The following is a 24,297-nucleotide window of genomic DNA, read 5'->3' as shown; positions in this document are numbered from 1 at the left end:
ATCTGATCTATAAGTCTCATATGTAAGAAGAACTTATTAAGAAATGACACATCTTCTAAAATTGGAAACAACGAGAATCAAACAGGAAGTTTGTATATTGCTTAAGCCCGGAGCCACCAATGTAGCATCTGTGGGCAAAGTGACATCCTTAAGGCCTTCACCTGGCACCCACAAAGCCTCTGAACCTCCCCACCCACCATCTCATTGGTCATGAAGTAGTGAGAGTGGTAGCCTCTCCCCCCTTAAAGTAAAGTTAAAAGCCACTGCCCAGCTTAGCCTCAAAGTTAACATGCCTAATTAAGCCACATGAATTGCATAGGCCCAGGTTTTGCTTAAAATACAATGGCAAATCCTAAATCACAGAGTCTAGAGCTGGGTTTCCCAAACCTGGGTCTCTAGCTGTTTTTGGACTACATTTCCCATCATCCCTGAGCTCTGGTCCTGCTAGCTAGGGATGATGGGAGTTGTAGTCCAACAACAGCTAGAGACCCAAGTTTGGTAAACTCTGGTCTAGAGGAAAACATGAACAACTTCTAAATCCGAATTTTGTTTTCACCAGATATAACCTGGGGCCAAGCAGAATGAAAAGGGCACAACTGAGGGAGAGGATTTTGAGTTCACTTGTGGGGGGGGGGAATTCATGAGGACTGAGGGGGAGAATCCCAACCACACTTTATATGTTTAAAAAAATGCCCTGGCAAATGTGCCTCTGAATGGATGTGGGAATTACAAGTGGGGAGATTGTAGTTGCACTCATATCCTACTTTTAGGCTTCCCACGGGCATCTTGTTGGCCACTGTGAGAGCAGGATGCTGGGCTAGATGGGCCTTATCTGGCAGGCTCTTCTTAGGTTCTTACGATGAAGACTGGAAACACCAGGGAGATCTGAACGTGGACTCTTGCATTGATGTGTGTTAGCCTTCGCCAACCTGCTGTGCTCCAGTAGTTTTGGACTACAACTCCCACCAGCGCCAGCCAGCCACCTGGAAGGCACCAGGTTCATAAAGGATGTTGTGTACAATAATGCTTGTGCCTACTTGTGTTCCTTGATGTGTCTTGGGAACAAAGCAGAAGTAGGTAAAGAGAAACAAGTTATGCAGCTGGAGCAAAAACACAGAGGAAGGGACATATTTCACCCCCCCCCCCCCCGCAGCCTGAAGAGCTTGGGGTTTTACACATGCCAGCACCTCAGCTAGAAGTCATTTTTCTAGTCTGCTGACTCTGTTTGCCAGGGTTTCTGAAGATGAAATCTTTATTATCAGGGAGGCTTAAAAGGGAGGGATACTGTTAATTCCATTTTCAAGGTCATGCTTTGAAAGTTATTAATTTCTTTCTTCCAAGGCTCTGTACTCAGTTCCAAGGCTTTGGGGATTTGCAGCTGGTACTTAGTAGGCTACACTTAGGGATTTTTTTCTCCTGCTTCTCTGCTATACAGGGAAAAATATCCCTGATTTCATTGCTAGAAGCATCAAGTTCATTATGCTCTGTTTGCATCCTATTCTCATTCTAAGGGCTTGCCCACACTTCCGCTTGTCCTGTCGCTTTCCTCTGGGAAAACCCACACTTCGCTGCTGAATTGGAGCAAACATTAATCAGCTTTTCTGCAGAAATCAGGTTTTTCCTTACAGAAAGTTGAACCCATAGCTGTTGTTTATAAATGCTAATGGGACTTTGCAAGAGAGTAGTTCAGGAACTTAGATATATGTGGAGCAGGGAATTAGAATATTTTATATGGAATGTTCCTTTGGATTTGAAATTGAGATCAATCCAGCAAAATAAATATTTTCAGGCACATTGGACCCCACAACATAGGAAGGTACTGCCCATTACAGATAGAGTTTGAGATGCAGTGCTGAAGATGTCTCATGAAGGCATATGGTGTGGGCTTGTGCAGTGATATATTCTTTTTGGTCTGAAGTTGCTGCTGTATCAATTTTGCATTGGCAAAATCCTTGCTATTTGCAGATGCTCAGGCACTTTTAAATTAAATTCCCATCATACAGGGATTAATGACAGGAAGGACAACAAAAGCGGATTTTGCAAGCCCTTATGATCATGAAGGGATTTACACTTCAATAGACCCAATGTCTATCATGCAATGATCTGAGGACCTAACTGCCTTGGCTTCATTTCAACATATTTCTTTATAGATATCAATGTCATGTGGATACCTATTTGGACATCTGGAGGGCTTATATCAACCTGTATGTTTAACTTAAGATGGATGTACTGATGTTTATTCTATCTTTAATGTGCGCTAGCGGTAATTATTAGTATTCTTCTTTTGCTTTCATATTATTAATTTTCACAATTCTTTCCTTTTCCTTTTCTCACTGTTAAATTTGCAAAAACAAAAAAACAAAAAACACATACTTCATTTTCTCCTTGATCTTACTTGTTGGCAGGGGTAGCCAATGTAGTGTCCTCCAGAGGTTACTGCACTCAAACTCTCATTACCCCCACCAGCATGACCAATGGTCAGGGATGATGGGAGTTTTAGTCAAACCATGTCAGAATGCATCACAGCGCCTACCCCTGATCTAAAGTTCCATTCACACTTCAGGCTCAAAAAGCATTCACCTTTGTGGAGTCATAGGAAGGAACAGTGTTAGACAGGAGGTCTCAGTGTTGCTGCATAAGCAACATATTGATAATAGTAAACAGCTGAAGATATCAGTGGTCCATTAAACCATACTACACTTTTCAAAGGGTACAATGTGTTCTCGCTAATTACCTACCCAATGGCCCACACGGAGAGATTGACAGAGAACACTTCTGTATTTTCACTTTTGTGAATGCTATTGTATCACCCTGTCACACTGTGTTCTGGTCACTTGACCGTTTGTGGGCGGCATTCTGTAATTTTCTTCTGAAGAAATTTGTCTTGCCACTGCTTCTCTCTCACACTAAGATCACATTGCATTTGCTCAAAGAGCATGACAGAACTTTTAAGACTGATGAAATCCCTCCACTCTACAAGAACAACTTGTACTGTGGCAATTCCCCGAGTGGGAGGATATTTTCAAGCAGTGCTGAGACTACTTGAACTTCCCTCGAGTGCAAGGCAGGGCACAGCACAACTTCAGAATAAGTAATCTCCTACTGAAGTGTCTCCTCACAACTGCAGTTTAAATCACATTTGCCACCAATGTCCTGCCTAGAACATGATCTCATTTGCCACTGTAGCAAGGATGGGGAACTTGTAGCCCTCCAGATGTTGTTGCACTCAAACTCCTATCAGTCACAGCTAGTGTAGCTGATGAACAGGGCTGGCATCTAACAACAGCTGGAAGCCACATGCCCCTCATCCCTGCACTATACCCATGCTAATAACTTGTGCACAAAGAAGATTCCATTGACTCTGACGTCTTTTGTTTAGTTTTTCTTTTGAGATCTGAATTTTGAACTAATGATCTCAATGAACTGGTTCCTCTTCAACAGCTAGAGTTTCTAGAAGAGTTCATCAGGTTAAGATTCCAGTGTGGATAGCATTGTTCTGTTGGTGCAAGCACTTATTCTGAACCACATTATGTCCTATATGTCAAACCTCTGGATAGACAAAACCTTTGTGCAAGCTAGGTGGAGAGGAGGGAAAATAGATGTTGAATGCATATATAAATGCATATCCAAGTGTGGATGTCTAGGAGCATTGCATTACTCTCAGTGGAATGCACATTCCCACTGTTCGACAGTGCAATGGACTTCCTCGGAAGGTGATGTACTCTCCTTCATTGGAGGTTTTTAGCAGAGGCTGGATGGCCATCCATCATGGATGCTTTATAATTCTATGATTCTGACATGCTAATATTATTGCTATTGTTGTCCCAAGGCAATGTAAAGATAGGGGAAAAAACATTTAAAACAAAACTGCACTGGCATGCCAACACGATGCACATCAATTTGTGCAACAGCTTTTCAAAGAAAGAAGTAATAAGAATCCCACGTGCACAGAAGTTGTTTGGGAAAGTAGGTTTATCTTGGACACTAGACCAGAGGTGGGAAACATTTTGGCTCCACAGGCAAAGGGATCACCCTCACTGGGCAAATTGGATCCCTTGGTGAGCCAGGATTGGTCTGTAGGACAGTATCTGCAAAGAGGAGCCTATGTATGCACTGTGATACCTGGATTAGCTAACACTTGACAGGAAGCACAACTTGACAGCCTATGGAGGTATGACCCGTTCTGCACAGACTCCTGTTTTGCAGATGTCACACAGAACACAGGGATGCTAGGAGATAGGGCCCCACCCACCTCACTTAGCCATATGTAGCTCTCTGGAAAACAATCACCTTTCATCTCTGAGCAACTTTACTTAAATTATGAGGCTGCTTCAAAAATAGAAAATGAGCTGGGCGAGTACCACAGAGACCAATATACAGTTTGCAGGCACGTTGGACATCTTCTACAGTATGCTTATTCTGAAGTAGAAATATATATATATAAATAAATAAATAAAAATAACTTAGTTGGTCTCTAAGGTGCTACTGGACAATTATTATTTTTTTAAAATATATTTCGACTGTGTCAGACCAACACGGCTACCTACCTTATTCTGAAGTAGTCACCATTAAAAAGTTTCCATTAGAGTTGGCCCTCAGAAAAATAATACTTGATATATGGATTTGTAAATAATGGGAGCTGATAAACATACCAAACTGAGGCACCTTTTTCTTGCCTTCTTGTTTCCATTCGCAACACAGAAATTGTCTTCAAGGAGAGGCTGTAAGTTGTGTGAAAGCAGCTCAGCAGGTGTGTGCTGCTTGTGGTCTGGCTTTCAGACAACTTTTCAGAACTGCTTAAGTTATCCAGAAAACAACAACTCAAAACAAAAGCTTATTTCAAAGTCATTTTGAAACACCTGACTCTCAACCCTTAAAATATCTGACTGAAGGAGGAAGATGCACTGAATGTTGGTGGTTAGTATTGGCTAATGCTTCTTCTATGGACTAATCTCGTAGGAATTACGAGGTCAGCATCATCCTGCCTCAAGGCATAAATGATTCTACCCCTGGCACAACACACAATAACAAACTTGGGGAGCTACAGAAAATAGCAGCCCATGTGTCAAGATCACCCTTCACCTCCACAACGTTTTGTGCAACTTACTGTGCATTTCCCATCACTGGCTGCTAATTCAAAGGGTAGATAAATGCTCAGCATTATAAGAAGAGGACACAGGTAGGATGGACTTTACATTATGGAGGACAAAGGAGGAAACTGATGCCAAGCTATCATTTTGGATAGCAGCCCCATGTACTTTGTTTGGGGTTTTTTTTTTTTTTAAAAAAAAAATTATATAACATTTAGTTATACCCTCCACGACTGCCCCTATCCTCACGCTGTACTTTCCTGATTATGGAAATATACTTTACATTTCCACAAACACAGGCAAGATGGGGATGGATAGGACTGGAATGTTTCCCCTGCGTTTTCCTCCCTTGGAAGCCCATCCATTTGGAAACCATTCTGTGCTTTTCTACAAGACCAGGTTCTTTGGAAAGGACTTGCTGTTTTTGTTGTTAGCATAAGCGCTTATGCAGTGGTATTAAATCATGCAAGCCCAGTCATGTGTAATGTGCTTTTTTATGATTGCCAATGCTGAACGGGAACAGTGTCACCAACAGGCTCAGCCCCAGTGCCTGAGTCCAGAAGATAAAACCAACACTTCCCAAAATGACTTTACCAACATGGGTTAGTGAATGGGAAGACTGTTCACTGTTCACAAATACCCATATGGGAAGCCAATTTGTCAGGCAAATCCTTTGATGGCCTGTGATGTGTGGAAATGGTAAAAGGGGAAGCTGTTTGCTGTTTGGCTGCCACTGCCTTAAGAGAGAATAATTTGAGGTTAAAGTGAGACATGCCACCCCACCCCACTCCCATTGCCATCCTTTCAGATTCCCATTTACCATTACAGAACCAGATGCTGTTATTTGAATGGGAACTTAGTGACAAGTGGAACGGACAGAGGAGAAAGCAAAAGCAGTTGCCTTACTTATACACTTTCAGCCTCTCTGCTTATTGAAGCCTAAAAGGATACCAATTATTAATGGGGCAGCAGACTTTTTTCTTTCTTTCAACATTTTTGTTTTTTTTAAAATACAAGTGCCTATAAAAACAGAAGGCAAGCATAATCTTAAAGCAGGTTTCTCTCTTCTTCCAGACTGGTGATATGTATTATTAGGGAATCATCTGAAAACAAAGAAAATACGCTTCTTTCTTCAAAAAAAACGTTTGTGGAAATATATAGACAAAACTTATGTGAATTTAAATGCAGCATACATCAGTTGACCCAAATGCATATGATTCATTCTTAAACTTGGTTGTAATCCAAATTTATATACATTTTTACCATACCCTTTTCTCAAGGAGTTCAGGTTGGCATAGATGGGGCTGTATGTGCATGGGTGATTCTCTACATTTAAAGTTCTAAGCAAATGTTTGGCTATCTCATTCTCAGAATTGTTTTGTCCTGCTTATAACACTGATATTCAGTATATTTGTCCTTTGGAAATCTCTCCCCCACCCTCAGTTTATTCCAAATCAGTCATTGTCTTCCATCATTTGACTGAACTCTGAACAGCGAGTTTACTCTTTACATGATCCCTGTTCTGGTTGTCTCATTTTTATCTTTAAAGCAAGATATGTTGTTACTTCAATCAGCTTCATAGCCAAGTGGGATTTTGAACCCTGGTCTATTCAGTCAAACATAAGCACTCTCCCCCAACCACTTTACTGGGTCTCCAGTATATGTTTGCATATGCAAAATAAGGGGTGAACAGCTAAATGACTGTAATGCAGGAAGCCACCAGGGTTAGACTGGCTCTCTGGCACACATCATATCTGCTTTGGAGCTTAGAAGAATCTGTTGAAGGTCCAAAATGGTTTGAAGCCTGGACTTGTAGGTATGTAGGCTCTTGCATATGCCAACAGCATAATCAGAATACACCATGAAGCTTGGCAGGATTAGGACTTTCCTGCTCAAGATGAATGGGTCCCCTCAATTATCCAGCATAAACAGAAGTAGAGATGAGGGATAATTTAGTTCACAGAACCACCCAAATTCTCACTTCTCCAACCAATGCACAAACCAAAACACAGCTCTCCTGTGAAATTTGCACTTCTCTGAATTTTGTAAATCTATCCATATATGGAATGTTACTCTTACACTCATGTTAGATTCAGATCTGATTAATACGCACAGCCTTATACAAAGCTAGTCCTAAGTATGCCTTTTGAGCATTATGAGATCATTTTAAAAGATGGACCAGCAAAACACATCCCCATCACTTGATTTGACTTGGTTAGATCAAGGGAAGAAAGTTGTTATTATCACAAGTTATCAAATTTCTTGCACACAGAAAGCCATCCAGAGAGAGTGAGTTTGTTGCTAGGACAGAGTGATCCCATTTACTGGGGGACTCCTTGACAACAGAAACCCTTGTTAAAAATATAAATCCATCAAATAGAAAACTGGTCATACCTTTTTGAGGAAGCTCCTATTTTTGCCTTGGATCCCTCCAACAAACCCCTTTCTCACTATAGCCTATAGCCCACCATTATACCCATCCTCCAAATGAAAGTGTTAGTACAAGCTAGAATATCTACATCTAAGAGGAAACTAGCTACAATCTACAGTCAATGCAGGGCCATTCTCCATTCTCCCTGCTTTACATAAAGGGAACTGTTAATTCTCCCACCACCACCAACCTCATCTACTTGGACTCACTTACTGTAACCATGTATCTGGTTTAGGTATGTGAAAAGAGTGGCTGATTAAATTCAGCATTACCACCACTTTGCTATTGCATCTTCAGAAAGTGCAAGGGGCAATGGCAGCTGGAGAACAAGGAGGGTGAAAGGGATTGAACTTTAAGCTAGACGTGGATACTAGACACGAGGGGCAGCTTGGTTTAGGAAGCTGGTGAACCTGGTAGAACTTGAGACTGTTCTGCCTCCACTATTGTTCTGGCTTGTGTGGGGAGACATTTGCCCAAGGTTTTGGTTTAGAACTGAAATGGGAGGCATGGGAAACTTCTCTACAGAAGCACATTGAAACCCACAGCACTTTCAGCAGAAGAATGTGCACTCTAAAAATACCTTTGCTCTGGCATCTACAAAGATCAAAACAGCTTTATTAGACAGTAAACAAGTTTTCGTTAGGTAATCCGCAGTGGCTTGCATCCCAGGCAACGCAATAGCGACAGCCTTTTCTATATCTATCTGGCTGCTGTTGCCTGTGGTGACTACATAACGCTAATAGGCTAATGGTGACAAAATAGTAAATTATCGCACAGGATCTTTTATGCAAATGCTGCTTTACAATGAGAATGGTTTGCCTTTAACAGCAAAGACCCATACTAATAAAGTTTAAAAAATCAGAAATGATTCGAATGTGTCCTTGTAACGCCCATGTGGTCAGGAAATGCTAATTCATATTAAACACAACAAAACAAGTGCCACAGCCTAAGGCTTTAGGAGCAAGGATGATATGATCAAAATTTTAGAGGAGCGCATTCATGTCTGAGAAAAGAAGCCATGTCTACACAGTTTAGGGATTCGATAATATTTTTCCTGAGGCTCTATCAAGAGGTGAATTGTAAAGGCAGAGCGAACAGTTAGTAAAGCACCAATACCTGTGCTAATTGCCCATGGCAAAGAAACTGCTGGGAACATTTGGCAGAGAAATAAGGTTCTACATATTAAAATTATAGATTTGCTCAGTAATCCAGGATGCACTGAAGGTAGACTAGGATGTAGCTTATGTGAATCAAAATCGAATGCTTGAGCATTAATTCAAGCATGGAATAAATCACACTGACACATTATACATGCAAGATAAAGTGCTATTAAAACTTTACAGGTTAAAGTTTTGATCATGTGGGTACAAATATATATTTCTCTGCTGATTATCTTCATTTAGAACTGTAGAATTTTAGAACGGGAAGGGGGCCAAATCTAGTCGTCTAGTCCAATCCCCTACAATGCCTCAATCCAGAGAATCCTGTGCATGTTAGTACTTCTAAGTCCCAGGGTTTGATAAGTTTTAAAGTAAGAGTGTGCCCTTGAAGTATAGTTTTAAGCAGGAATACTGTTCACCTCAATGGGATTTACTCTCTGGTAAGTGTGATTAGGACTGTAGCTTTATCCTTAGGCAGGAATGAAGTGGGACCCATATATTCTTTACCTGATAAAACCACAAATCTAAAAACAAACAAACATCTGGGTTAATTGCCAAAGCTTTAAGTTCAGCTTTGGGGGTTCAGTTCTGTGTCTCATTATCAGATGGATACTTAACAAGGGGCAAGGCCTTCTCAGTGGTGGCATCTAAACTGCTTCTCAGATATGTTCTGAGTATATTACTTTTTTCAGCAAGGAAATTTTAATATTCAACTTGTCTTGCTGTGAGATAATTATTTCAGGTAAGTTTTTTTATTGTTAATAATTGTATCTATGATTCTATGATTCTATTTAGCTTTTAAACTTGAAGCTACTTTGAGTGGATACATACATATATCTGGATGCAAACAAATACAACCAAATGATAACTATGAATAAAGCATTATTTATATGTGTTGTGTCTGCATGTTTTTAAGGCACACACAATGTGGGCGATTAATTTAAATACAACTCTTTGTTTTCAATAAAACCTAAATTTAATTAATTTAGAGATGCTAAACAGAAACCCAAAGCAGCCCTTTAAATATGTTATTCTTGTATCTGTGCACGTTTTCATTCCTGCTTCATATGATAATCATATTTATTTGATTTATTTTTAGACTTCTTGTTTGCAAATGGCCTACTTTATTGCTTTTCTTCATCTTTATGGCAAATAAATATACAGGATTGAATTTAATGGTACATTGTTTTTGTATCTGCTTTCCTTTAATTGTATTTGTAGATTTGCCTCTGTTTACCCAGTTGTAGCCACTGGCTACAATGTTCTAACCATTTTAGTTTCCCCATGAAAATGTGTGGATTCCCTATGAACAAATGATAACAAGCAAGTGACAATACCAGCAGGTTGTATGCCCTTATCCTCTTAATTAATAATCAGTGCTGCTGCTGCACTGCAGATGTGGAAAACATAATTGTGCTGCCAGATGATTAGCAGGTGGGTGGTCCTAGTCATATGTCAAAGTTGGCCTGCCCACTAGGCCAAAAGGGTTTCCCCACACCTGCTGTATTGTCTGTGAGGGTTTGTTGTTGTTGTTCTGGAACCAAGTTGCCCTTGCAGACCAGCGACTCTCAAAAATTATGTTGCGAACTGCCCTGAGATCTATGGATGAAGACTGGGATACAAATTCAAAAAATAAATAAATATCAATGGTGCAGAGAGTGGAAATAAGTGCTTCCATTTGTATTGGATGCCATTGTCACTGGGTGTCTTCCAATAATAAAAGCACACACCAGTGCTCTGTGGGAGCCTCGGGGTCCTTTTCAAAGAAAAGACCTGCCTTGCACCTGGATCACCAAGAAGCTGAGTGAACAGCAGAGCTGTTGAAGTTACCGGCGGCTGATATTTTTTTGATTGGTGACCTTCAATTTGAATGCGCCAGCACATCACATACAAGTGGTGAGATTTCATTTCAATATCTCCGGCTATTCATTCGGCATGTAGGGGAGGCCTAAGAAAGACCATCTCCATTGCAAGAGAGCATATTCCAACTACAGAATACAAGTGAACAGGCAGACAAACATTGCCAATGGGACAGTGTCTTCTACTGCACCTGAAGGCAGCAGACCAACTTAGGGAGAGCAGAGGAAATCATAGTCTCCAACACCTTGCTGTCGCTCCCTGAGACCACTACTCCTCTGCATTGCTGCCTGGACAACCACCTCACTCTGCGTAATGGTAAAGTGATGCAGTGGACTACCTGTCCATCATACACCAGAGCATTCAAACAAATTGTTACTATTGGGGGGGGGGAAATCATCCCATGTTGGCTTCTTCACTTTAGTTTTGAAGCTGGTGGATTCAAGATGACGTAGTCTTCTCATTGGCTCATACCAGCTCAGAATACACATTTGGGTCAGTCCTTTTCAAAAGACCTCAACCCAGCCTCTTCCTCTATGAGAAATATTTAAAATGTCAGGTATAGAAGGTTAATCTAGAAGCCTCCTCTCTGGCAGGTCAGCTTTCCATGCGAAGTGAGCTTGTAACTGGGTGTTTTAATAATGACTTTTTTCAACTTACAGATCAACCATCTCCCATATGCATTCTGTGATACTTGTCTGTGAGGGGCTATACTACATGGGTCTATACAGGTTTTCTGTTAGAGAGTAATTGAAGACTGAAGAACAAATGAAAAATCTCTAATGTGCTGAATTGTTAAAAGATTAAGGTGACCTAAGTTTAAAAGACCAATGGCTTAAGCGTTGAACAGCTGAGTTTGCCAGCAATGGGGCACGTAGATATAAGGGCAGGAGCAACCAGAATGTAGACACGGTGTCTTATTTTTACACAACAAGTAAACTATTTCCTCTTCCCTGGTTCATCCTACTTATTGAATTGATGGAGAATGACCCAGCTTAAGAGCTACTGTGACACAAAACATATACTGACCTGGAAAAGGATTGGGGAGTGTGGGTAATATTTTCTCTAAGGAGTGAGAAAAACAACAAAACAAAACAATAAGCAACATGCACTTTCCACATTCAGCAAGCAACAGTTACAAACCTGGAGTGCTTCCCAACCTGAAATTGCTTTGATTCAAAAGAACATTTGCTCTACCCAAAGCACCTAAGTGTGTGATGAGGCAGGGAGGAACCATCTGAAGGAGACACAAAGCTGAATAAGCAATATACAGAATATAAAGGGAATTATGATGCCTTCTGTGAGGGAACTTGAGTGCCATGATTTCACTATCCAAATTTCACCACAAGATCCCAATACACAATTCTTTGACCTAGTAATCTTTTGCCTAGTTTGCTTTGCTGTTAAATTTGTATTGTTAATATGTCTGGTTAACTATGCTGAACTGCAAGCAGAAAAGACATTCTAGACACTTTCTACTCTGTACATACAGCCCATGTTCAAGAATCAATGGTGGCATCTCCTTTGTACAAACTCAATTGCATTATATGTCTTGATTTATCTTTAAACCCCTTTGTCTCATGGCAGAATCTACAAAGTACCAATGAAAATTGTGGATTTCACAGACAATGTTGCAGCATTTCCTAGTCAGCTTCCAAAATAAATGACTTAAGGGACCACCCTCTCTCTCTTAAGAGGAAAGATGTTGATTAAATGACAAACGTCACCACCAAAGAGTCTGTTATACAAATGACTCCCAGGCACATAGCATGTTTGGGTACAATCTGGAGAAGCTTGGTTTACGTCTTCATTCGGACTTTTACAGACTGGGAAACTGGGATAAGAAGAGGGGAGAGAAATAAATTATTGTCCAGAAATCAGTGGCAGAGCCAGGATGAACTAACCAGAGGCTGGCCACAAGGCTGAAGCATATGTGTAATCTACCTCAATGTAGGGCTTTGAATTATTTATGTACTAAATTTATTTATTTCATTCCATTTATTAATCCCTTCCAATGAAGCATCTCAAATTCCCAGTGATGCCATTGGTAGTACAACAGAATCCATTCCCCAACTCACCTCTATCTGGCATCCCTTCACTTACGCAAGTTCTACTTGATGATAATGGCAGGGCACCAACCAAGTTGTGCAGTATCATCGATGCACTGCTGTACTGGAACAGCAGCCTTGAAAATATACTTTGTCAGGGCATCCGAGTATATACTCAGTTGCCTTGGAAAACTACATTTCCCAGACTCCTTGGTACTTAGAACATCGCAGCATTCTTGGTGCCAGGGAAGGATGCCTAGCACAGAAGCCTCCCTAAAGGCTATGTATCTGTTTGACTGGTGCCTGTCACTGCTGCCTCACCACTGCCATAGATGTTTGGGCTAAGGGAAGAGGCTGTGGGGGCTAGACCTCAGCAGCAAATTCCAATATGAGCCGCACCCAAATTTAAAAGGATCTAGGAATAAGCTTTGATGGTATTGGGGGCAAGGCTATTTGAACAGAAGGAGCTAACATTCCGCCCTTGTATTGTTTTTGTTATTAATTAACATTATTTACTTGCCCTTCACCAGCAGGTCCCAGGCCAGGTTACAACAATTTAAAATTTAAAATTAAATTAAAACAGCCAGAACAAACCACAGTCACAAGAATAGGCTGGGTCCTGAAAACTCACATCACAGTTGTCAAAGGCCAAGGTTAAAAGCATTCACCAAAAACTGCACAGAGAAGATGGCAGGCACACCTCTGTGGGGAGTGCGTTCATAACCAGGTGGCTGTACAAAAACTGCAAGCTCTAGGCAGAAGCATAGCTAGGAATGACAATATATGCCAAATGTCCCCTCTTAGCTTATGGGAGCTTCATGAAGCTCATCACAGGTTAAAGCATTTCCTGGCAGATCTCTCAAGAAGTCAGCCAGTCATTATTTGCTTATAAACCTCTTCAGGCACCAACGGCGCAATGCTCCTTGGGCAGAGCACACCGTGCTATTACAACCCGACTTGTTGTGGAAGCTCTATAAGCCAATCAGGCTACAGCAGGTCAAGCACATCCCTGTGACTAATGACAGATCTCCCTGCACTAACTGCCTTAATGGGAGTGTTTGATGTCACAGCAGGTGCTGGAAGATATTGTCTTTTTGCTTGGAAAAATACACAGCCAGGCTGGAACTTAGTGTTTATGTAGCAATGGGGGCCTATTGTTCGGGGAAAACAGTCAGCTTCAGTGACAGGATTTCCTTGTTATTTAGTGCGCTTAAATAACATAAGCCCATTACCTTTCCCTCGCACAGTTGGCAAGACACTTCTTCACAAGTGGTTATTCTGAAGCGTTCTGGCCTCATTATTACATTGCTTTGTATAAAACGGCAGTACCTTTTCCCGGCCTGCTGTGCAACACCCTTCTTACTCCACCCCATTACTGCCCTAATAATTCCACCTTGCCTTGTTACTCTCTGTGATACTATAGCTCTGAGTAAAATGCTTAAGGCAAGCATGAAATGAAAAGCATGCTAGCCACTGGTCTGCTGCACAGTCCGTTCATTAAATCACAACTGAGAGCTGGTCCACATGTTACAACCACAAAGAAAAGGCTGCATGAAATTGCCCCATGTGGCCTCTGCCTCTGTGGGCCATGTGAAACTTATGCAGCAAAAGGAGCAGGAAAAAAAATTATCCATGCCACATTTTGTAAAAGTTTTGAGAAAACAACCTGGTTCACTGGATGACTTACTGCCCTCTGAAAACTTGCCGTGCAAGGATAGCTGCCATGTGATGGCAGCTACAGAACTTTGTCAAGTGCCTTTCCACCCATGCGACTGAAAAGTGTGCTCCAGTTTTTATGCTGCCAATCAATTATCATTTTAAAGTATTTATAGGCCACGTTTCGTAGTGCAACTCCTTCAAGATGGCTTATGTACCTGTCCAATGTTAATATGAAACTAGAAAGGTAAAGGTAAAGGGACCCCTGACCATTACGTCCAGTCACGGATGACTCTGGGGTTGCGGCACTCATCTCGCTTTATTGGCCGAGGGAGCTGACATACAGCTTCTGGGTCATGTGGCCAGCATGACTAAGCCGCTTCTGGCGAACCAGAGCAGCACATGGAAACGCTGTTTACCTTCCCGCCGGAGTGGTACCTATTTATCTACTTGCACTTTGACATGCTTTCAAAGTGCTAGGTCGGCAGGAGCAGCAGGAGCTCATGCAGTCATGGGGATTCAAACTGCCGACCTTCTCATCGGCAAGCCCTAGGCTCTGTGGTTTAACCCACAGTGCCGCCCGTGTCCGCCTAATGTGAAGCTAGCGGGTTGTAAACAATGCTTCCAATGGCAGTGTGTGCATGTACAGGAAAGGCTGTGTTATCATGTGGTTCTAAAATGGCAATGCAACGGAGCGTGTGCTTGCTCCCGAGACCTCATACCGCCAGCTCAGCCTGTACATTTGCACCAGGATTATATTACGCAGCTATCATAAATCTTCAGGGCTCTCTTCAAAGGAAAGCCGCTTGGTAAAATATGACCTGAATTTCCCACAGAGTTTGCAGCACACACTGCTAAGTTATATTGATATTAGGTGACTGAGTGCAAGTGTTTTGGTTGTGTGGATGGGGAGGCAGGATTACACCCACTTGCCTTGCTCCCTCCCTCCATTTGAGGCACATAGGCTGCATTTGCATATGGGACATTTAACATCTGCACAGTCCTGCTGTGACATCTCAGAATTTATTTATCAATAATTAACTTAATTTAAAAAAAAAGAGTTTTCGATATACTGGACACACAAAATGTACACATTCTAATCTGTTCTCAGAAAATTTGGGGGACTTGATTCCTGAGCCCTCGTTCTATTTTCCACCATTTCTCCCCCACCTCTTTTTGTGATTCAGAGTAAGGCTTGTGAAATGCATGTTTGCCCAGGTTTTCTTCCACCACCAAAGTTTCTGTATGGTTGTGGCTTATGGTGCAGTTCTATACATGAATACCCAGAGCTAAGTTCTACTGAATTCAGTAGGGCTTTCTCCCATGCAAGTGTGTATAGGATTGCAGCATTTTTGGGGGATTTAATAAAAAAACCCTGTACTCTGTTTTTCTTCAACGCTTTCCAGATCTCAGTCCATTGATGCCACTAAAATTTGATAAATGAACCTACGAGCTGTCAAACAATTGATTGAATTATATACATTGCTGCACATATTGACAGCCAATGTCTCTCAGGGAGACAGGAAGCTGTCTAAAGAAAATTTCTTCTTTCATCTGGTATTTAGGGGAGATACCTCTGATGTGTTGATCACTATATTCTGCAGTGATGATAGCACTTTGGCCTTTCTGATCAATTTCAGGGCATTGTCCTCTGACAGTTTGTTATTACTCCTGTTGCTGTGTGTTTCAATCTTGCTCCTCTCCTGCCTAGCTCTGCTTCATTTCTTTAGACAAATCCTCCCATTTCTAAATGGCCATAGGAATGACAGGTATAAATCTCAGCTGAGGACAGATATTCCCACCTCCTTTGGGTCCAGTCCCTTACTTCCCAAAGTGCATTTTGCTTCAGGTGGTGCTGTGTATTGAGGCCCACCTCTGCCTTTTTCACGCTCTGCCTGGGATCATCCATCACTTATTTTTGTCCCTTCCTAGGCTGTATTTTCAAACAATTTGCAGGACCCAATAAGCCCCGCGCACCCTTTTGCTATGGGCAAAGCCACAAACATTTCACTTTGCCCCTATTCTGCAGTTTCAATCTCGGCTCCTGTCATTTTTCAACCACTACAGAACCTTCTGGCACTGACATTCCATCTGCCTCTCAAAGGAGAGGATATCTTTGAACAAATTTGTTCTCTATTAAAAAGCATGAAAAGTCTCTTACTGATGCTTCAATCCCTTTGATTCCGAAAAAGAAAACCACCCAAAAGGGGAGGGCTGTATCACTTGCTCTAGTTTGTTCTTGGATGTGAGGCCAAGCAGGCTTGGAGGGGTATTTCAAAATGGCTTGTGCTTCCTTTTGCTTCTTTCTGAAGCTTAATGATAGCCAATTATAAACTACCAGGCCTCCAATTATACACTTCTTTAACACAGAAATACTAAGTTTTTCTCATCTTCGTGGACTACATAGGAAATTTGTTCCAGGTCCACCCTCCCCCCACCTTATCTAAAAGTTAGAGAGAAGTGTTCATCTTTAGTCACAGGAGAAAAGCTACTTAAAAAAAACAAAGATGTACAGTATATACACATTTAATTGCATGCAGAGTGGCTTTGGATGTTATACAGATATAAAGAGAGTAGGAATTGCAAGTACCCTCTGCTTCCTGTTGATCTCAGTAGATATTTAATGGCCTGGTTTGGACATAATGCTACACTATGTCTTATGACATTGTGATCTGAAGCCATGGTTTGTTGTTGGTTTGCTTTCACGGTGGTTTGGTGTTCTGTGTGAACCCAGCACCCTTCTTTAACCATGGTTTGTTTGAGCACCCTACTGCAGACAACCAAACTACAAAGGTATGAGGCAAGAGCAGCTGGGGAAAACACCCAAACTTTGAGAGAATCAAGCCTGGGCTTGTTTGATAGCGGGACAACCAGGGGCATCTTCCACATAGAGGCTAGTAGCGTGGGGCGCTATGGCGCCAAGTTCTGGAGGGCGCCAGGGAAGAGGTGGAGGCTGGATGAGGCACCTCCCGGCATCAGCTTGCCGCCCTCGCCCGCCTCCTCCAGTCCTGTCGGCAGCGCCCTCCTCCCTAAAAAACTCTGGGAAACAGGGGGTGCGCACCGGAGGGAGCTTTGCACCACGGCGCCAGATATGCTTAAGACGGCCCTGGGGACAACTCATGATTAACTTGGGATTTGTTAAAGAAACCATGGCTGTACCTGCAACTTGAGCTTGTGAAGAAAAGCAACACACTGATGCACTTGAGCTTCCTTCTTTCTTTGCATTAGCATAACATCTAAGCTGCTCACATTTGCTAACTTTGATGTGGAGGCACCATCACTAGTGTAGTAGTCCACTGGTCTACTACATTCATGCCCACGCCAATAATTTTTCATTGCCATTTCTTTTCAAGAGCTTCTCACATCACCCCCAAGTCACTTTTACTATTCCACCAAATTTACTGCTTAATCAGCAGAGTGGTGAGAGGAGATGCTGAATAGGAAATAAGCAAAGAGGTGCAGTTACTAACTGCATTCTAGGCAGTATTTTTTTTTAAATGTAAAATAAGAATAAAAATTTATTATTTATACCCTGCCCATATCTCTGTGTTTCACCAGCCATTCTGGGCAGCTTCCAACAAAATATTAAAATACAGTAGTCCTTGGATATTATTATTATTTTTTTAAAATGTAAAGCCCTTAGATATTAAAAGCTTCCCTAAACAGGGCTGCCTTCAGATGTCTTCTAAAAGTCTGGTAGTTGTTTTTTCCTTTGACATCTGGTGGGAGGGTGTTCCACAGGGCGGGCACCACTACTATGAAGGCCCTCTGCCTGGTTCCCTGTAACTTCGCTTCTCGCAGTGAGGGAACTGCCAGAAGGCCCTTGGCACAGGACCTCAATTTCTGGGCAGAATTAAGGTGAGTGGAGATGCTCCTTCAGGTTGGCATTCAAGACTGTACTAAGGTGATCATTCTATCAGTGTAAGCGTTTCTCCCCTCTCCTAACCCTACACCCCATTCTGGGGATTCTCCCAACCCTCCTGAGCAGAATAGGGGTTGTCTAGATGGAGGAAAGTGCCATTGTGCTAACTAATCTAGAAGGCTCATCTAGAAGTCTCTATTAGCCTTTCCCAACCTGGTGTACTTCAGGCATTTTGGACTACAATTCTCATAAATCCCTGGCCATTAACTATGCTGGTTGCGGGTGATGGGAATTATACTCTAAAATATTTGGAGGGCACCAGGCTGGTTTTTTTATTTAAATCCTAGATAAAAAAAACCTGAAAAAAATAATAATTAAAAAAATTAGATCACCATGGATTTCCTTTCATTTATTCTTTGGGTATATACTACTGGCTTCCTATAAAAATCTGGGCTTGGCCCTATCATGCATCATACCCCAGTTTGTCCACCTGTAATAAAAGTATCAACAACAACAACATTCATCCATCTCCTAGCCATTTATATTTTTCATTTTCCGTAATATCTTATATCATCACAGGTGAGTAGGTCATAGCTATAGCAGGTCAAATTATTTGTGTTAACTGAGTTTGCCCTCAGGGATATTTCAAATCAATGAAGACCTTATAAAGAAACTGCTGATAGAAAAAGAAATAATAGCCCCAACTCCATATATAATGTCCAGGGGAGATTATGGACTGAACTTTAGAAATTTATTACAGAGAAGTAAACCTTGGATATGTCAGGTCTGATCTGAAGGTTTGATTAGATTTCCTGGAAACAACTGCAAAGCAAGGTCATGTTTAGTTAGGGAATCATGGTGATTCCTTTTTCTTTTAGTCAAATTAATAAAGAATTAAGAGAAGAAAAATGTTCATAAAATAGAATCCAGCAAAGGGTGCAAGTGTGGGGGGGCAGTGAATAATCCAGCTGATTTCTTAGCCTAATTATTCTCTTAACAAAATAAAGTTGGAAGATATGATTCTGTACCTAAAACCAGAATATGCTCTCAGAATGATCTCTTATAGTCTCACAGCCTTTTCTACACATGAATTATTGATTGGATTTAAGACTATCTGATGTTGTTCGATAACTGAAATGCCATTTTTATGGTTTGCGTGTTGGGCTAATAGAAAGTTAAAATTCAGGGCTACTGTTCAACATTAGGAATGACCTACAGTTAGTAATTCTGTGTACAAAAACACATTCAGCTGTAGTTAGTTAGCACAGACTTCCTCACCTTTGCCTTATATTCAACAGGACTGGCCCAAGACATTTTGGCACCTGAGGTGAACCACAAAATGTAGCCTCCCCTCCCTGCCAAGGAAGAAGGGGTGAGTGATCTACACTAGGAACAAAGGGGGGGGTAAAGATCTACATCAAGATCTGATGCCCTTGTTAATAGAGGCGTAGTGGGCTGCTTTGCCGCCCGGGGCTGAAAACTTGAAGGCACCCCTCCCCGGGGGGCGATGCGCCGCTCCCTAGCGTGCACGCCCTGACGTCACGACGCGTGCGCAGCCTCCTGGTTGGACTGCGCATGTGTGTCCCATCGCGCCCGTCATCTTGGGTGGACATGCGCAGTCCACCCAAGATGGCGGGCGTGATCGGCCGGCACCCCTTCTGTGCGGTGCGGCAACCTTTAAGGCTGTAGCGCATGAACAGCAGCACAGATGCTATGCTGGTGTTCGCGCGTTGCAGCCTTTTAAAAGTTGCTGCGCCGCCGGTGTCGATCGCGGGGGTAGGGCCTACCCCCAGAGTGTCACCCCCAGGGCAGTACCTGGGGCGGACCGCCCCCTGCCCCCCTTGCTCCACCCCTGCCTGTTAAGTCTGCCACCTAAGGCAGTCACCTCACCTTGCATCATATGTGGGCCGGCCCTGAGATTTAGTATCATCTCATCTCATAGTCTCTGAAAACAGTCACGTCCTTTCAAGTAATTTTTTCCAGTTCTGTTTCTGCTTTGTGACCTTATTCCCCTTTCGGTTTCTCATTTCTGCACATTTCCCAGCCTCCCCTTTCTTTCTCCCAGTTGCTAACCTCCATCGTCTTACCAAGTGTTCAAAATGTCTTTTTATTGTTTTGGCCACACGGTGGTCTGGTACCTATTTTCTCTTTAAATGGATTATGATGGTGGTTTTTCCCATGTTCTATGATGAACAAGGACAGAGTAGGTTGCCTTTTCTTACAGTCATTTACATTGGATTTCAAGTACGAATGTGGCCACGTCTTTTACTATAATGGTAGGAAAATTCACAGAGGAAAAGTCTCCATACCTCCTCCCCAGTTCAGCCACCAGTGCTCCTGGAAAAGGGGTCTACAGAAAGTCAGCCCCCACACCCAAACATTGTAGACCACGGCATGAAAGGCAGCCAAAGGAGTAGTAAATCACCTCAGATTTGGCAGTGGCCTGCCATGTTTGGGGCGATTCTTTAGTAGCTCCCCACACCATATCCTAAGTTGTTCAAGAGGGGCTGTATGGGTGGAAGAAGGACTGTACATGAAACTTTATTAAAGGGAATCCTAGTCTTACTGCAAAATGTGCATTTTTTAAAATAAAAAACCACTTGGACTTTTTCTTCCCTCTTCCATACTTACTGTAGAGAAATAGGCTAGCATTTGTGATTCCCAGTTTGTTGGTAGCCACACAGGTGTAGTTGCCATAATGTTCTTCAGTGACGTTGGCCACTGTTAGGAAAGATTGGCTCCCTGTGCTCCTGATCTCCAGACCATTGGCATTATTTATCCTGAGAACCAAGAAAAGTAATTGATAAATACAGTAATGGTACAAAGTCACTCGTGTGCTCCTCATATGCTAAGAGAAATGAATGGAACTATATAGAGACTGGAAGGCAGACATGTAAATAAACAGGAGGGAGACTGGGACCAAAGATGAACAGGAGATAAGGGTGGGGACATAAGAATAAAGAATTAGAAAGAAAAGGGAGAGGACGGGAGTTATAGATTTTTAAGTAGTTCATAAATAATAAATATTACTCTTGTTTCTGCCACTTTGTTATCTAAATTAGACTCCAAGCCCTTCAGCAGGACTTGCATTTTACGTACTTTGTGCTTGGTTTGTTTGTATTTTAAGCTCTTCACAAATCATAATTATTAATACTTGCATGAAGACAAAAAAAGCTTTGAAAAAGCTAAAAGTGGAAGAAGACAAGGGAAGGAAGAAATAAAACTGAGATAAAGGCAAGCATCTTCACCACAGAGCTGATCAGCTCAGACAGTGTGGCTCTTGTATGGACTGTGTACTTCCCAGCAGTAAGAATGGGATGACTGCAAGTTGGATTTCTATTTGAATCACCACTGACTTTGGACAGAGCTGTAGGAGACTTTGTAGTATACAGTGGTGCCCCGCTAGACGAATGCCCTGCTAGACGAAAAACTCGCTAGACGAACGGCATTCGTCTAGCGGAAGCTGCCCCGCAAGACGAAAAAGTCAATGGGGCTGCTTCACAAGACGAAAAATTTTTGTCTTTTTTTTTTTCATTTAGCGGAGCGCGACTGTCATTGCCGCTTCGCTAGATGAAAAAACCGCCAGACGAAAAAATTCATAGAACGAATTATTTTCGTCTAGCAGGGCACCACTGTACTTTGAGTAAACCTACACATTGCGTTCCATCATGTGTCTTCAAATGTGATGTGGCGTCTCCTTGAAAAATTTGGTTGTGAGTGGCATATCCGGTGCAGAAAGGGTAGGTTCGTGGGAGGGCCCTTAAACACCCATTTTCTCCCCCATTTCCTTCCCACAACACTGTGTTTTGTTGTGTTCAGTGAATTAACTGCACTATCTCCTTAAGCAAAATCCATTTTGAAATGTAGGTTGTGAAACACTGATTGTAGAGAGAACAAGGGGGCTTTAGGTTTCTTTCTTCCTTTAACTAAACATCAAAGATAACATATGAAAAAATATGTAAGCAGTATAATTACCTAGTGTCATCTCTGTACCACTCAAAATCAGGTGTAGGAACAGCAGAGGCTGCACACTTAAGTGAAACTGGTCGTCCGGTAGCAGATTCATTGCTCTTGGATTCCGTGATAGTTGGAGGGTCTGCAGGAGAGAAAGACTTTTTGGAGCCATGACGGGAGGAACAAAGCCATTCAAAGCAGTAGATACCCAAGCTTATCTACACTTTTGCATGAAACAGAAAGACCCATTGAATGGAAGGTGACATTAAGGTTGCCAAAAAAAAATGACAAAAGTGAAGGAAACAAGTGATTATGAGTCACTCACCTGTTACAAGGGGACAAAAGCAGCAATGGAAATTAAAGGGAAAAATTCAGATGGGTGAATGTTGCAGACAAGCTGAGCTGATTTGGGGTCATTGTTGGAACTGCTGGTTGCAGCAGCTGAGGAATCACAAGTGTGGTTTACTCCTTCCCATCTCTGAGGCCCCTCTTGCTATCCTGACATCTTTGTCCTTGGTGGAGCATGCCACACATGCACCTTACCTACAATGACTGCTTCATGTGCTTCTACTTCAGTATCAAAGTGTCCAGCCATAGGTGTATGACTATCTTTGCCATCCTGGTGCCCTCCATAGTTCCCCCCTACAATTCCCAGCAACTCCAATCAGTATACCGTATGCTGACTGTAACTGATGGGAGTTGTAGTAATCTAAAGCATCTGAAGGATACAAGTCTGACAAAGGCTGGTGTAGGATGTTCACTTCAGGGTGTTTCCTCCTTTGCTATTAACAGTACCACCACAATTTCTGTGGATGAGTGGTTGAGGCTGTCAAGATCACAGCTTTCCTGTTTTTACCGAGTTTGCAGAAATAAGCTGTTATGATTTCAAGAGGAAAGGGATCAGATCCCTTTGGAAAAGGGAAATGTGTTTTTTATACACAAAAGTGGTAGTTGTGGGGAATATAATATGCCCTGTTTAGTTAGCACAAAATCTTTATTTCAAGAACTCGACCTTGCTATGAAACGGTCACACTGAGACCTAGGGATAAAGAAGGCAAGCACCAGGAGAAGTGTCGGGTGTTTTTTCAAAACCTCACTGTGCGAATGTATTTTCGTCGGCAGTAAATCTCTTTGCCATCTGCAGGGAGACAAACCATTTCCGCTCCATTGGACCCCACACACGAGATGAGTCATGAAATGAACAAATACCTTTCTACAGACCTGAAAGCTACACCACCAGGCCTAGCAATGCTTTGTATTCCTGTTCCCTGCCAAGGAGCTGACTCTCTCACGTTCAGCAGCATTCTTCATATTAGCCACGCTCCACAACACTTTAAGAGAGACATTCTAGGCAGGCCCATGGCCAGTTCCATTGGCTTTAATCCTGATCGCCCATCACCCTGTCTAAGGAACTCCAGGCCAACTGATTTCAGTTGCTAAGAAAAACAGCAGTTCCCCTTCGCTGAGAAGGTATTGCAATGGAAGTTGCAATAGCCTGGCTGGATCTGAAAGAGGCCTGTATTTACTCGCTATTTATTTATGTTATTATGTTTCGGGAGGAGGAACAGGTGACTAAAATACAAAAATAGCTGCTGTTCTGACTTTTACCCCCAGCTCCTTTTCTCTTAGTATACCATCTGATACAAAGAACTAAAATACTACATGCACACTGAGTTGCGAATAAGCTCCGCTGAACTCCATGGGCTTACTTCCAAGAAATCGTACATAAGGACAGGCTGCATGAAAGATATATGCTGCTTCTTAAGAATGTTGATACCTTAAATGAAGGGCAAGAGATCGTGAAGGACGAGGATGGCAGAAGGAGATTCCTCTGCTCCACTTCCCTAATTGGGATGCAGATTTAGCTGTGGCAGCCCCACAGATTTGGGATGTTTCTCAATTTGTTCTACAGTATCATATCTGGGCATGCTGTTTTGTCCACCAAGCCCAACAGATTCTAGAAGTCGAACCTGAAGCCTTCTGTGTCATAGGTGCCAAATCTCTGGGGCCCTGGGTGCCCAAGCACCCACCAAATTCCCCATGAAGAGGCCAGCCACCCACAAATTTTGGTGCCAGGACTATGCACGCTGCATGGCACCCATGGCCCCGGGCACCCACAGTCGCAGGGCCAAGCTGGCACTCCTGTTCTTTGTACAAATCACATGCTTCAACACTGAGCATGTTTTTCCTCTCATGTTAGGTAGGAATGACTGAGTGACATCACCTTCTAATGACTGAA

At 42.3% G+C, this 24,297-nt stretch overlaps 1 protein-coding gene across 5 annotated transcripts in view; it reads right to left on the bottom strand.

The window, feature by feature from the left end:
- Positions 1 to 24,297, bottom strand: part of LSAMP (limbic system associated membrane protein) — a 1,400,662-nt gene that overhangs the window by 10,287 nt on the left and 1,366,078 nt on the right. For 3 of the 5 annotated variants that reach the window (XM_033146535.1, XM_033146537.1, XM_033146534.1), the window contains 4 exons: positions 22,080 to 22,200; positions 20,736 to 20,884; positions 11,568 to 11,603; positions 10,103 to 10,280 (listed from right to left, as the gene is read on the bottom strand). In XM_033146535.1, coding sequence (XP_033002426.1) covers positions 10,126 to 10,280; positions 11,568 to 11,603; positions 20,736 to 20,884; positions 22,080 to 22,200 — 461 coding nt within the window. In that variant the 3' untranslated portion in view covers positions 10,103 to 10,125. Of the gene's footprint in view, positions 1 to 10,102; positions 10,281 to 11,567; positions 11,604 to 20,735; positions 20,885 to 22,079; positions 22,201 to 24,297 lie in introns of those variants that run through there. The other 2 variants (XM_033146538.1, XM_033146539.1) reach the window with 2 other exon arrangements.

The sequence above is a fragment of the Lacerta agilis genome, chromosome 4 (genome assembly GCF_009819535.1).
Source record: "Lacerta agilis isolate rLacAgi1 chromosome 4, rLacAgi1.pri, whole genome shotgun sequence".
Lineage (NCBI taxonomy): Eukaryota > Metazoa > Chordata > Lepidosauria > Squamata > Lacertidae > Lacerta > Lacerta agilis.
Note: the sequence above shows the minus strand (reverse complement) of the source record. Positions and strands in the feature narration are given on the sequence as shown.